The 12,831-nt window shown below is 37.4% G+C and overlaps 1 protein-coding gene and 2 long non-coding RNA genes across 3 annotated transcripts; all 3 read right to left on the minus strand.

The window, feature by feature from the left end:
- Position 1: 1 nt before the first annotated feature.
- Positions 2-989, minus strand: LOC149640171 (uncharacterized). Its single transcript, XR_016372198.1, has 3 exons — positions 893-989; positions 678-823; positions 2-244 (listed from the first exon to the last, which is right to left on the minus strand). It is a non-coding gene; the product is annotated as an uncharacterized LOC149640171 (long non-coding RNA).
- A 2,716-nt stretch (positions 990-3,705) lies between these two features.
- Positions 3,706-5,451, minus strand: LOC149640172 (uncharacterized). The gene is made up of 2 exons (XM_089850618.1): positions 5,050-5,451; positions 3,706-4,041 (listed from the first exon to the last, which is right to left on the minus strand). The coding sequence occupies exons 1-2, from the start codon at positions 5,338-5,340 to the stop codon at positions 3,781-3,783; spliced, it is 552 nt and encodes a 183-aa protein (XP_089706744.1). The 5' UTR covers positions 5,341-5,451; the 3' UTR covers positions 3,706-3,780.
- A 2,642-nt stretch (positions 5,452-8,093) lies between these two features.
- Positions 8,094-8,970, minus strand: LOC149640173 (uncharacterized). Its single transcript, XR_016372199.1, has 2 exons — positions 8,445-8,970; positions 8,094-8,348 (listed from the first exon to the last, which is right to left on the minus strand). It is a non-coding gene; the product is annotated as an uncharacterized LOC149640173 (long non-coding RNA).
- Positions 8,971-12,831: the final 3,861 nt, after the last annotated feature.

Below are 12,831 nucleotides of genomic sequence, written 5' to 3' on the forward strand. Positions count from 1 at the left end.
TTCCATTTCTCTGAGAGGTCGCTCCAAGCTTCAATTTTTCGAGGCGTACCAGATTTCACCGATCAAGGCCAGAATGGAGAGCATGGTCAAAGCCCCGAATACTATAAACAAGACGCTGATATCATGGAAAGACGTCTTCGAAAATTCCATATTTCCTTTTTGAATCATATATCTCGAGCACCGTTGTCGGTTCAGAAGGTAATTCGCTCGGACCATATGTCCAGTTTCCCAAAAATGCATTATTCTGCAATCGGAATTACATACATTACTAAAAAGGCTGAAAAAATCTAAAGGACTTGGCGTTTCATTGAAATCGCTTCCAATATTGCGCTAGCTCGCTTTACAATGACATTTATTTGATCCACACGTGTAACATTGACGAGCGAAAGAACCGAACTACATTCAAAAATCAACGGACTGTCATCTCAACCACAAAATCCGAGTCCTTATATCGGTTTAAAAATATATATATAGAATAGAATAAAACTTTACTGTCTGTCAACAGAATCTTGGTTTAGGTTCCAGCAAGGGCTGGCACATTAAATGTAAAGGAGGGATTAATTTAAGGGGGATAACATAATTAAAGTTTTAAATGTTTTGTTCGATAAAGGTTTGTGGGAAAATCGAATTTGCGTCGATAATGTTAGAATTGTTTAAGATTATAACAAAATATTGACCTTTTTTGTGTTTTTCCACTATATTCACTTAGCAGACAATGAACATCGAGTTCTTGCCAATCACATACAGTTGGCAAGTCATTTAAAAAATGCACCAGTCCATTAATGAGGTAGGAAATATGTAACAGTAGACAAACGCTAAATATCTATTTCCAAAATGGACAAGCAACGGTTCACTATTTTGTCTTTTTTGAAGTCTTATCTCTGTAACTTACACAGTGTTTCTACTATCGACCCTTTGGCTACAACTCAGCTAGCCAAGGGTTAACAGAACAATATCAGGGATCCAAGAGAAAAACGTTGATATAATGCGAAAAAGGAACTATTTTTGGAAATACGAACTATGAAACCACACTAGAGACGGCGAGTTTCTTTTTTTGAAACGTTTTGAGTTGTAAAATTCTTACATTGGGAAATAGTGAGTGAGAATCCCTTACACTAAAAATTGCAATGCGTTCAGTACGAAAAACCAAATAGACTGCTTTTGCAAAGCAATCCCCAACTAGATATCTGGCAGCCCGGCTGTATGAAAGCCCTAGTTCTATATATTTTTTTTTCCTTTAAAGTGTGGGATGAAAATCTTACGAAAAATTGGAAGGGAGTATTTTTTACGGTCCGTGACATTTAGGCGCCGCCACTTAGGCGCTGGTTATTTAGGCGCCGAGACAATAAGGCGCCGTGACATTTAGGCGTCGCGACATTTAGGCGCCGCGACATTTCGGCACCGTGACACTTAGGCTCCGCGACATTTAGGCGTCGAGCCATTTACGTGCCAATAATATTTCCATTATTTCTTCTAAATATTCGTAAAGACTTCTCAATTTGGCAACCCGTGTATTGTCCCTGTGCGTCACTGCATGACTATGTTCGCAATCCCCATTAAAGGGCACGAAACCTTACTTGTTTTCACAAAACAATCTTGAAATAATAAAAATAAACATAACCTAACCTAACCTAAGTTGGGAAGTCAATGAATATAACCAGAAAAAATATTTTGGAAAAGCCATATTATTTTGGAAGTCAACGCACATGAACTACAATATTTTGGAAAAGGCATATTATTTTGGGAATTTAATGAAGATAAAAACAATATTTAGGAAAAGGCAAATTTTTTGGGAAGTCAATAAAGATAAAAACAATATTTAGGAAAAGGCAAATTTTTTTTGGGAAGTCAAAGAAGATAAACAGCAATATTTTGGAAAAGGCATAATATTCTGGGAAGTCAAAGAAGATAAACAACAGTATTTTGGAAAAGGCATATTATTTTGGGAAGTCAAAAAAGATAAACAATAATTTGGAAAAGGCATATTATTTTGTGAAGTCAAAGAAGATAAACAATAATTTGGAAAATGCATATTATTTTGGAAAGTCAATGAAGATAAAAAACAATATTTTGGAAAAGACATTATTTTAGGAAGTCAATGAAGATAAACAACAATAATTTGGAAAAGTCATATTATTCTGGGAAGTCAAAGAAGATAAAAAAAAATTTGGAAAAGGCATATTATTTTGGGAAGTCAATGAAGATAAACAACAACATCGTTGAACTCTGATGTCAGTTGAATTAAAAGAATATAAGCCTAAAAGTACTTGTCATGTTCCTTTATTAAATATCTCAAATCTTTCACGAAAATTTTACGGCAATGTCGCGGCGCCTAATTGTCTCGGCGCCTAAATGTCTCGGTGCCAAATTGTCGCGGAGCCTAAATGTCGCGGAGCCTAAATGTCGCGGCGCCAAATTGTCGCGGAGCCTAAATGTCGCGGCGCCAAATTGTCGCGGAGCCTAAATGTCGCGGCGCCTAAGTGGCGGTGCCTAAATGACCGGCGGCTAAAGGTCGGCGCCCAAATGTCCGGTTCCGTATTTTTTATCCCATGCATTTGAAACTGGCAGTGATGTTCTTGTTCATTTCATCGTGTACGGTGAATGAGTCGGTGAGTCACTATTTATTCTACTCGAAAACTGTTTTAAGCGTAAAGATTTTTAGCACCTCCAATTATTGGTCTTTTACAAAGGGACGTAATTCTAACACTATTTATAAAACTAACCAAATCTAAACAAATTTCCAACCGTGATAAAATGGGTTTTTCATATAACAAAAAAATTGTAGCCTCGGAATTTCAACACGACTCAGCCAACTACATTATTGCTTTTGTCATAAGTACGCAAAAAATACTTGAAACAGCAAGTAAAGTAACAAGTTTTAGGCGTAGATCTCTTGATTGTTTCCGGGACTCGCAGGGCCATAGATTATAAGAACCCTGGGGAAATGGAAGAAATCGTGCCCCATAAAGACAGCATTAACGTGGCCCTCAAAGAATGTACGTGACAGGCCTAAGTTACTTTCGCCCCATTTTTCACCTAACGCCGGACCTATGGTCTTAAGTTCGGTCGATTTCAAAGAGGATAGGGCATTTATAGAACGCGTATGACCTGGCACCCTTTCGCCCCCTTGACCGAGATATTTTTGTATATGTGTATATGTATAAATACCTTTACTATTGAGTGCGCTTATCTTTGCTACCACAGGTTTAGGAAGCACTTTAGGTTGGAGAACTCAGGACGTAAAAATCATAAAGCATGCTCTGGTTACCAAAAGTCTTTCCGCTTAACGTTTTTGCCAATTAACAGTATTTGCTATAAAAGCGTATAATAAAAGTGGGATAAAATTTGTCTTTTGCACCTGAAAACCCTTTTCAAGAACTCGTTTCAAAAGAAGTTCCGCCGCATCGTTTGTTTTCTATAGGAATAAGATGGAACAACCGGTATATGGATCCAAAGAGGTTAGCTAGGGGCTTGAAAGTTACCAGTCCACTTAAATCCTTTTACATATTTAACGTCTTTGGATCCACAGACTGGATGACCGCTCTTAGGAAAATAAAGTGGTCAAACAAGAGGCTCTTTTTACCCCTTACTTTTGGAAAGGATCTATATTGTGCCTAATTTTGACGCTGTCGAATAGCAGTGCATGCTTTTTTACGTTTTGGTTCAAAAACGAATACTTAAAGTTACCGTTTATGCTTCCCGCGATGTAGTTTTGGACAAAATAGAGCCCTAAGTGCCTAACTTATGATATACCTGTTCCTTCATAACGAGTGGAATATTTTACCTCATGTTTATGACGTTTTTGATAAAAGTAGATGCGTTATTTGACATTGTAACACTTGAAAATATCGATAAGAAAGGGTCTTTCCCGTAGTATAACGCCTTTTTCTGTTTGTAACCATGAAGACAAAAATATTCCAGATGAGATAGAGTGCTGATAAAAACTGCGTTTCCCTTGTTGAAGATGAAATCATTGCTCCCCTCCGTCTTGAATTGCTTCGATCTTCTTCTGTTTTCTTTAAAGATATCCTGGCGGGTGGCCTATTAATGGAATTTTTTTAACTCAACATTGCATTCTCCAAATCCATTATAAGCTAGGTTGGCATGATAATGTTTTATGGGTTTGGTCTATACATCCTTCTGAGCCTCAGAAAACGAGTTGGTCCTTTACGTCTAATGCTAGGTTCTCACTCGACAGAAAAATCACGACGGAAATCATGAATCCGCCGGTAGAAATTATGACCGTTCACACTTGACGGAAGGTATCTTGTCACGTAATCAATGGGAAGGATTTTCTCGCGTTTTCACGAAATTGGCGCTAAGTCGCGAGATAGAGAGTGTGGCGAGAAAAAACGAAAATGGAGGATTTTTCAGTGACGATAAAAGGTTTTTAAGCATTTACAACTTCAATTTTGTTTGTTAAATAAACAATAATTGATTTTAGATTAATTATAATAAAACTTTTCACATTATTTACTTGATCGATATTTTAAAAAAGCGCTCTAATAGATCTCCATCACTTCTCTTTTAAAATTGTATCTTTGTATTCCTTATGGCTTAAATTATAGAGATATGGACATTTTCTAAACTTCTCTCTAATTATTTCCTTGTTTTCATCCAAATTTTATTCCTTCGCTTGAATCAGAGAGTTTCTTGTTTTTCTTGGCTGGCATTATAAGGCCGAAGAAAAACTACGCATAGATTTCCAAAAAACAAAAACCAAAGTTCATCCCAGGCAGCCCGTACATCATAGGTAGCTCGAAATCTCATTGGACAATACCCCAGCCTTACGCCGCGCTCGACGGAAAAAGTAGAACACGATTTCTGTCCGACCGAAGAGCAATTCCGTCGAGCTCAGCGTAAGAAAATTTCCGTCGAACAAATTTCTGCCGTGTTTGCGTCGTGTTTTCTACCGAGTGAGAACCTAGCTTAAAGCTATACTATTGCCAAATTAAAAAATGGGGAAAACCGGAATTATGATACCTCCCAACCCTCACTTCAAAGAAACACAGAATTTAACATGGCACTAAACTTGAAGCCACTTTGTACCTTAACATAATCGTAGCTGGCAACATCATCATGTAAGAGAATACGCAAGTCCGGATATTTCAAAATATCGTCGAAGTTATTTATGTTGCGATCAATGTGTACCGTCAATTTCGTTGACAGATGTGCCTTAAAGTTTTCTACCAAAATAAAACAACCGACGAAATAGATCACAAATATAAACTTCTTGGTAGTGTCGCATTTCTTAGCCAAGATAAGAGGAACCAATCGTAGTCCGGGCACGAATCGACCGGCATATGCAAACAAGAGATTCCAAAGTTTGAAATTGAACATGATGAGGAAAAGATTGATTAAAATCCACACCTAAAAAGTAAATTTAAAAAATCTTAAATGTAAAAATGGTTAGCTTCTGCCCATTGTTATTTGAAATGTGAAATTGTGGAACACAGCTCTAGTCATATTCATCCACCTGCTGACCAGTTATAAAAAATTAGAAAACAAACATGCCTGAGGACGAAAGACTTCGAGGACTCCAGTCAATGATATTTGGTATTCGGCTTCGCGGAAATACGAAAGCATGTTGTGCTCTGTGAACCAAAAGGGGTGCGTGCAAGTTTCGTTATGTTCATTCATTGAATGAACGCAAGAACTGTCAAGTCTACGATAATCAATTTCTACATCGAAGGGCTAAAACGAAACATAAAATCAATATAATTTTCCACAAGTGTGTCATGTAGAAATAATACCTCTGCGTAATTTTTTTCCATCACAGCAATGAACGTAACATTCACCCTGAAATAGAGAAAAAATTATGTTCTCTGGTAAAATTGTTAATGTTGACGATGGAAATATTACCTCCCTGTCGGAAACACGAGGAATTCATGGAAAATTTTGTCCGCTGTATGATAATGATTCAATTCGTACGTTCTCGTAATAAAATTGTACTGGTTCTAAGAAAACAATGCATTATAGTATATTGTAACATAAATCTTTTTCTTTTAATTAAGCTTATCTGTTAAGTAACAGACAACCCCAGTAGAACCACAGCCTTTCGAACGATTGGTTTAAATTTAGTTTCGTGGCTAGCCGGTGCGACGTCGAAATGTCCCAAGCGCCAAATAGTGAACCTTTCGTTGAACTAAAACAGACCTTTGTCCTTCTCTTTACTGTCATACTAACCGGTGGGAATTGTATTAGTTAACCGATTTCAAATATGCGAGCAAAACATTCTATTTTTTGGGCTTTCAACTGTTGGCCGTTAGAACTTTAAGCTTGTTGCCGAAGCTAAAATACCTTTATGAAATCAATTTAGTAGGCTTTGAAATTTTCCAAAATACTACTTTCCATCTCAAATTACAGCTTGCGGCCAACTCTTTTACTGACTTTAAATGGCATGAGTAGGGAGGAGTCTTCGTTCAGCGGATTTTCTAGCCGGATAATTACGCCTTGCGCACCTTGTTTTACCTCTGTAAAGTTTACTTTCCAGCATTACCAACCCTTGTAATGTAGTGTTTCCGGTATTACCCGTAAAATTTACTTTCCAGCATTACCTACCCTTGTAACGTAGTCTTTCCGGTAATCCCCTTAAAGTTTACTCTCCAACAATACCTACCCTTGCAATTTAGTATTCCCCGTGAAGTCTACTTTCCAGAATTACCTGTCCTTGTATCGTAGTCTTTCCGGTAATTTCCGTAAAGTGTACTTTCCAGCAATACCTACATTTGTAATGTAGTCTTTCCCATGAAGTATTGCTACTTGGAAACCCCCAGTAAAGTTGACTTTCTCGAAATGCACACACCTTTACCCTCTCAAGCGTGCTAGCCGATAAATTGCTATTGTCTTGGAGAACTATTGAGTTTCATGAGAATAGAATGTAAGAGTTAAGGTGGAGTCTTTTGTTTATGACATTATTGGGCAAACCACAAGTTGTAACAATTTTTATTTCTCAAACCTCGTTAAGTTTACTTCCAGATATATCCACCCTTGCAATGTAGTCTTTCCCGTGAAGTAACGCTACTTGGTTATTTTTTTCACAAAATATTTTAAATTTTTTTAATTTTATATTTTACTAAGTAATTTCTTTTATATTCACGTCTCCCTTGCGCCAAGCAGGAAAACGTACTTTTCTTTCCAAGAGCGAATAGATTTTGTTGAGTTTTGCGTTTTTTGGATAGTCCATTATTTTCATGGCCCATCCCATAAAGATCGACAAGGCGTTTAAAATTGGTTGGTCGTCTTCTACGTTACTTAATAAAGGTAAGGTCATATCTAGTTGACAATGACGCCACCATTCTGACGAGTATTCGTAAGCTATTTCAGATGTTGGATAGTATTTAATTACCAGAACGTCCGATGAAGGTATCACTTCTGAAGTATATGTAGTTAGTTCACTGTCGTCATGTAATTTTATACATGCGGAAAGGAGTCCGGTTTTTGGTTTTGTATGTTTGAACCGGGAAAACAAAACGTCAATGGGAGATTGAGGAGTATTGTTAATATCGGATGTGCTTGTTACACTGCCCTTATTGGATGTGTTCGCTCCACTGTCCTTCTTGGATGTATTCGCTCCGCTGTCCTTCTTGGATGTGTTCGCTCCACTGCCCTTCTTAGATGTGTTCGCGCCGCTGTCCTTCTTGGATGTGTTCGCTCCGCTGTCCTTCTTGGGTGTGTTCGCTCCACTGTCCTTCTTGGGTGTGTTCGCTCCACTGTCCTTCTTGGATGTGTTCGCTCCACTGTCCTTCTTGGGTGTGTTCGCTCCACTGTCCTTCTTGGGTGTGTTCGCTCCACTGTCCTTCTTGGATGTGTTCGCTCCACTGTCCTTCTAGCATGTGTTCGCTCCACTGCCCTTCTTGGATGAATTCGCTCCACTGTCCTTCTTGGATGTGTTCACTCCGCTGTCCTTCTTGGATGTGTTCGCTCCACTGTCCTTATTGGATGTGCTCGCTGGACCGTTGTTACTAGATTTTTCCAATTTGTCCTTAATGTATGGGCCATAAGTTTCTGATACGTCCATAATGTTCACATTTAATTTTGCAACACATTTTTCTAGCCATGAGGTTAAAGTTTTGCGAAAGTGCGTAGGTAAAGGGCCTTGGAAGAAACACCTTACCACAAGTTAAACCATTTTTCAGTCGATCTTTCTTGGTTGTCGTTACTTATACCGAATTCGGAATTGTAGTGACGAAAGTGTTCATAATGCAAGCAATCATAGTGTTGTGCTGTTCACATTGCGCTTTCAGCATGTCGGTAGCGTCCAATTCAGAGAATTCACTAAGTGCCAAAGGTTTTTTCATAATCGGGTATAGTTTTGTCAATCGCAAATGTGTGAGGGGTAGTAGTACCTAAGTGGTAAATTATATTTAAGGTTAATAAATCTCGTTTATGTCTTCTTGCCTGACTCTCATTTTATTATTACTTAATTGTAAAATACCACTTACCGAGGTTAAAAAGGACAGAAGCGTCATAGCAGTCTTTTTTGTAATTCACTGAAAAGAGCCTGCAGAAAAAGATTTTCGGGTCCCAGAGCTTCCTTTGTATAATCAATAACTGCTTTATCGGGTCTGATTATTTTTAATTGCACGCGGAGAAGTGTTTTGGATATGTCTATGTAAGTTTCCAAATTTCCAGGAATAACAAAGGTAATGGTCGAATTTTCGTCCACATTAGATAAAGGGCTATATTCAGCCCATTCTCCGCCAATAATTCCCGACTGGGTAAGGGGCACCTCGAAAATATCCAGGTCAGAGATTTTTTATGTACCTGACTTCGGATGAATTAACGCCATTCAAAAGTTATTATCTTCAATTCATGAAAATATCGCTGACCTTCTCCTTTTCGTTCCCAGAGCTGAACTAACTAGGGTAGACGATTTTCTTTTACTTTTAACACCAATCTTCTTTCTCTTTTTCCTTATCCCGCTTCCAGTCATTTTATTCTTAATTTATACCTTCAATTCCGAAAATGTTTCCTTTCTAGCTTCAGTTCCACGTGTTTTCAACGCGGCAGTGTTTAATAATTTTTTCTCAAGAAAAATTGCTCCTTTCTTGAATAATGGTGCAGCGCGTTTAAAGGCCGAGCTACAGTCGCGCCGCCAGCAGTAGGCACGGGTAGGCACGTGCCTACGTTGAAAATTTTTGGCCTACTTGGGGGGCCTCGATATTTTTAAAAACGTGCCTATAGAGGCCTTCAAATAAAATTTTATTTCTTACTGTAACAGCGTTTAATTACTTAATGTACTTTCACGGTTTATATTTCTATTTGTTAAAATCAAACACAACATCACACACCTGCATTCACTCCCCTAAGGGTCCGTTAGTATCTGTTTGATATTTTCGCTACATTATGCCTTTTTAATGTACAAGAGAGCATTTCAAAAACCCGTTTTCTTTATATTCTAAAGAACAAGATCCCCCCGCTAAATTGTTGACCGTTGACCCCCAGGTTACACCTCTCGCATTAAAACTAGAAAGGACCTGAAAACGTAGGCGGCATACGTCGCGCAGAGGAATAAAATTTTCCAACTATAAACTAGTATCGAGAACACCCGAGTAAATTTTTGGGTCTTTCAGGCTTCGCTAGTGGTGTCAAGCAACAATGGCGAAGACGAAGGAAAGAGGCGTTGTGCAACTTAGAGAGGACAATATATTCACGTCCCCGTCCGACAGTCGTCCCCCCCCCCCCGCCGTCACATTTCTCGTAGTGGATCCGAAAAATTCCGTTCCCACTCCCTTTGTTCACAGGTTTGATGCAAAAGGCGCCTCTTTGTGAAAACCATGTCATATTTTTCATTTCGTCTTGTTGAGCAGAGCAAACTAGTCATCTTGTAGTAGAGCTCAAAATTTTAAGACTAAACAAAACAACAGTCTTTTGTAAGACTAAACAACAGGCTTTTTAAGGCTAAACAACAGTCTTTTTATTTTGCACACGACATCTAGATGGCGTTTGCAAAATATTACTCTAAACGGAAAATTTGACGAGGGAGAAGCCATTCTGTAATAAAGTCTTTCTGAGGGTGTAAGATGGGAAGCGTATAAGGCCGTTTAACGCGAAAATACACTCGGGATTACTTTTTACAGTTTTTATTTCAATATTAGAACGGATTAAAGGCATATCGCCCGATTTTACGGCATTAAAACTTCCAAAGAGGTAATACCGGGGGAATACGCCAGTGGCTGATCCCTCGGACGAGGTTGTTCGCTTTTCAACTCTTTCGAGCGATGTTCGGGGCTCGCGAAGTTCGCCTAGGCGCCTCGCTATCACGGCGATTCGCTATTATGTACGTAGGTAACCTCGTATTTTAAGCTTAAGATGATACTGAGTGGAGATTGCAGCTGTGAAGAACCGCGCGCTATTAGGGGCGCCTCAGCTTTATCGGGAGACGGGAGTCTATAGTAATGTACGCGGGAAGCTAATATTTTCAGTCGGCAGCTCTAAGCCTTTGCTTAACTGAATTTTCTACTTTGATTTAAATATTAATTTTTTAAATATTAATATTTTTTTAAGTATAATTTTTGTGATCTAAGTGAGACCATTTTTGTTCGTAGTATATTCTTTTACTAATAACTCAAGTGTTGTTTATTTACTACTTGAAGTTCCGATATAATTTTATAAACAGATTAGCATCATTAGCCGAGCCGATATTGTAAATTAACGGATGTCAATCTCCTTCTTAGATACACCTCTCATTAAAATTTTAGGACATTTAAGTATTAAGATAAAAGACTAGTTTACGAAGAAATACTCATGGTAAACAATGAAACTTTATTAGGTGTAAAAATTTCTAATAAAGGTGGAGAGCTTTCGACCCGAGGGTCTTCATCAGTCCAAGCCAACTGTTAAGAGCCAACAGTTGGCTTGGACTGATGAAGACCCTCGGGTCGAAAGCTCTCCACCTTTATTAGAAATTTTTACACCTAATAAAGTTTCATTGTTTACCATGAGTATTTCTTCGTAAACTAGTATTTTATCTTAATATTTTTACCATGGCAAAAGTAAAGTTTAACATTTAAGTATAATGTTTGTGGTCTAAGTGAGGCCATTTTTGTTCGTAATATATTATTTTACTAATAGCTCCTTAGAAGATTGCGCCACGTGTTCTTTATTTACTAAAGAGGAATTTTAGCTGCGCGAGCTTTCGGCTTTGAGTTTTGACGGGACAGTGGAGACCGGGAGTCTTATGTACCGTCGGGCTCGGGAATCTCGTATTTTCATTGCCACGTCATTGACGTCAATGCTCTAAGCCTTTGCTTAACTGAATTTTCTACTTTGATTTAAATATTAATTTTTCAAGCTAAGTATAACTTTTGTGGTCTAAGTGAGACCATTTTTGTTCGTAATATATTATTTTACTAATAGCTCCTTAGAAGATTGCGTCAAGGAGAGGAATTTTAGCTTGACCATTGCAAGCAAAACTCTGAGGCCATTGCCCAACGTTCACTGAGCTTATCTTATTACATTATCACATATAATGATAAGTTTAACCACGGGTATCCTGTTGAGATTGTTTTAAAGTTCCTAACTCTCGATTTTGAAGTTATATACTGTCTAGTGACACTTGAAGTTCCGATTTAATGTTATAAACAGACTAGGATCGTTAGCCGATATCGTAAATTAACCGATGTCAATATCAAAGCTTAACTGAAACACGGATACCAATTTTTTTAGCTCATTAATCTAAAATAAAAATATAATGTTTCATATTTAAAAAAATATTCAGGTAGTATTTATAAAATATTAATTAAAAGACGCAGTAATTGTCTAGATTAGTAAAATCCATTATCGGTAAGTGTACTCATACAAATGGCCATTTGATTAAAGTTCCTTTATAGAAACTAGTTCAAAAGTAACGAAAATTATATTTATATTTCTCCTTTAATATCACAAAACGTTAACATTTCTATTTTGGAATAGAAAAACTTCGGGAATTATGCAAAGAAGCCAATTTGAATAGTATAATAATTATCTTAGCCAGGATGATAATTCGAGTCAAATTTCCCTTGGTTTAAGTAATACCTAACGTAGTCTGAAGTCATGATTCTCCTTTTCAAATGAACTATATGAACTTTACCACGTTCAAATTGAACTGGAACTCTCAGTTCGCTAGTTAGAGTTCTTATTTTGAAAAGAATTAATGTAATGAGGACGTATGAAGTCTTTATCTATATTTCCCCCGTCTTTTCCTTGTACACTCACAATTCGAAAAAGAAGCGCACTAACGTCACCTACGATGCGATTTTCCACAATGTCGGAATAAACAAATAATGAATCCATTCCAACATTCAAATCGACTGTAAAATCTCCTAAATTATAATCAGTGATACTGAAATTTTGAACCATTTCTTTTGTAAAGCCAAGTGCAACCGCCAAGAACCCTGATATGTTAACTATATAGTCCTTCTTCAACGTGACTGAAAATATTCAAATATCATTGCTTCTTTATCAGCATAATGTTTCGACATAGATATAGCTTTTTCTGTTTCAGATTTTAAAAAATGTAGCAAAGCTGTAATTGAATCATAATTTGTTATCTATAATCTAATTTTCACCACAAATTGATTTTTTTAACAACGATATTACGTCATCGGTTTGGATATTGCTCCAAGTTCTAGAATAACTTATTTCAGCTAGTCCAACTTCGTAAGGCCCGTTTAAATTAACAGTTTCTGGCAAATACGATTATCGGGGAAATAGTCCATTGATAAATCGAAAGTCAAAGTAATGTAGAAACTCATGATATTATTTTACCACTATTTCTTTCACCCAACTATCGAAGGACGGTGGATAACCTTTCCAAGGCTCCAGTTTTTCAATTGAACCGTCAAATTT

The sequence above is a fragment of the Phalangium opilio genome, unplaced genomic scaffold, assembly GCF_054372755.1.
Source record: "Phalangium opilio isolate 3A_F unplaced genomic scaffold, DU_Popi_V2 ptg000093l_1, whole genome shotgun sequence".
In the NCBI taxonomy this organism is placed as follows: Eukaryota; Metazoa; Arthropoda; class Arachnida; order Opiliones; family Phalangiidae; genus Phalangium; species Phalangium opilio.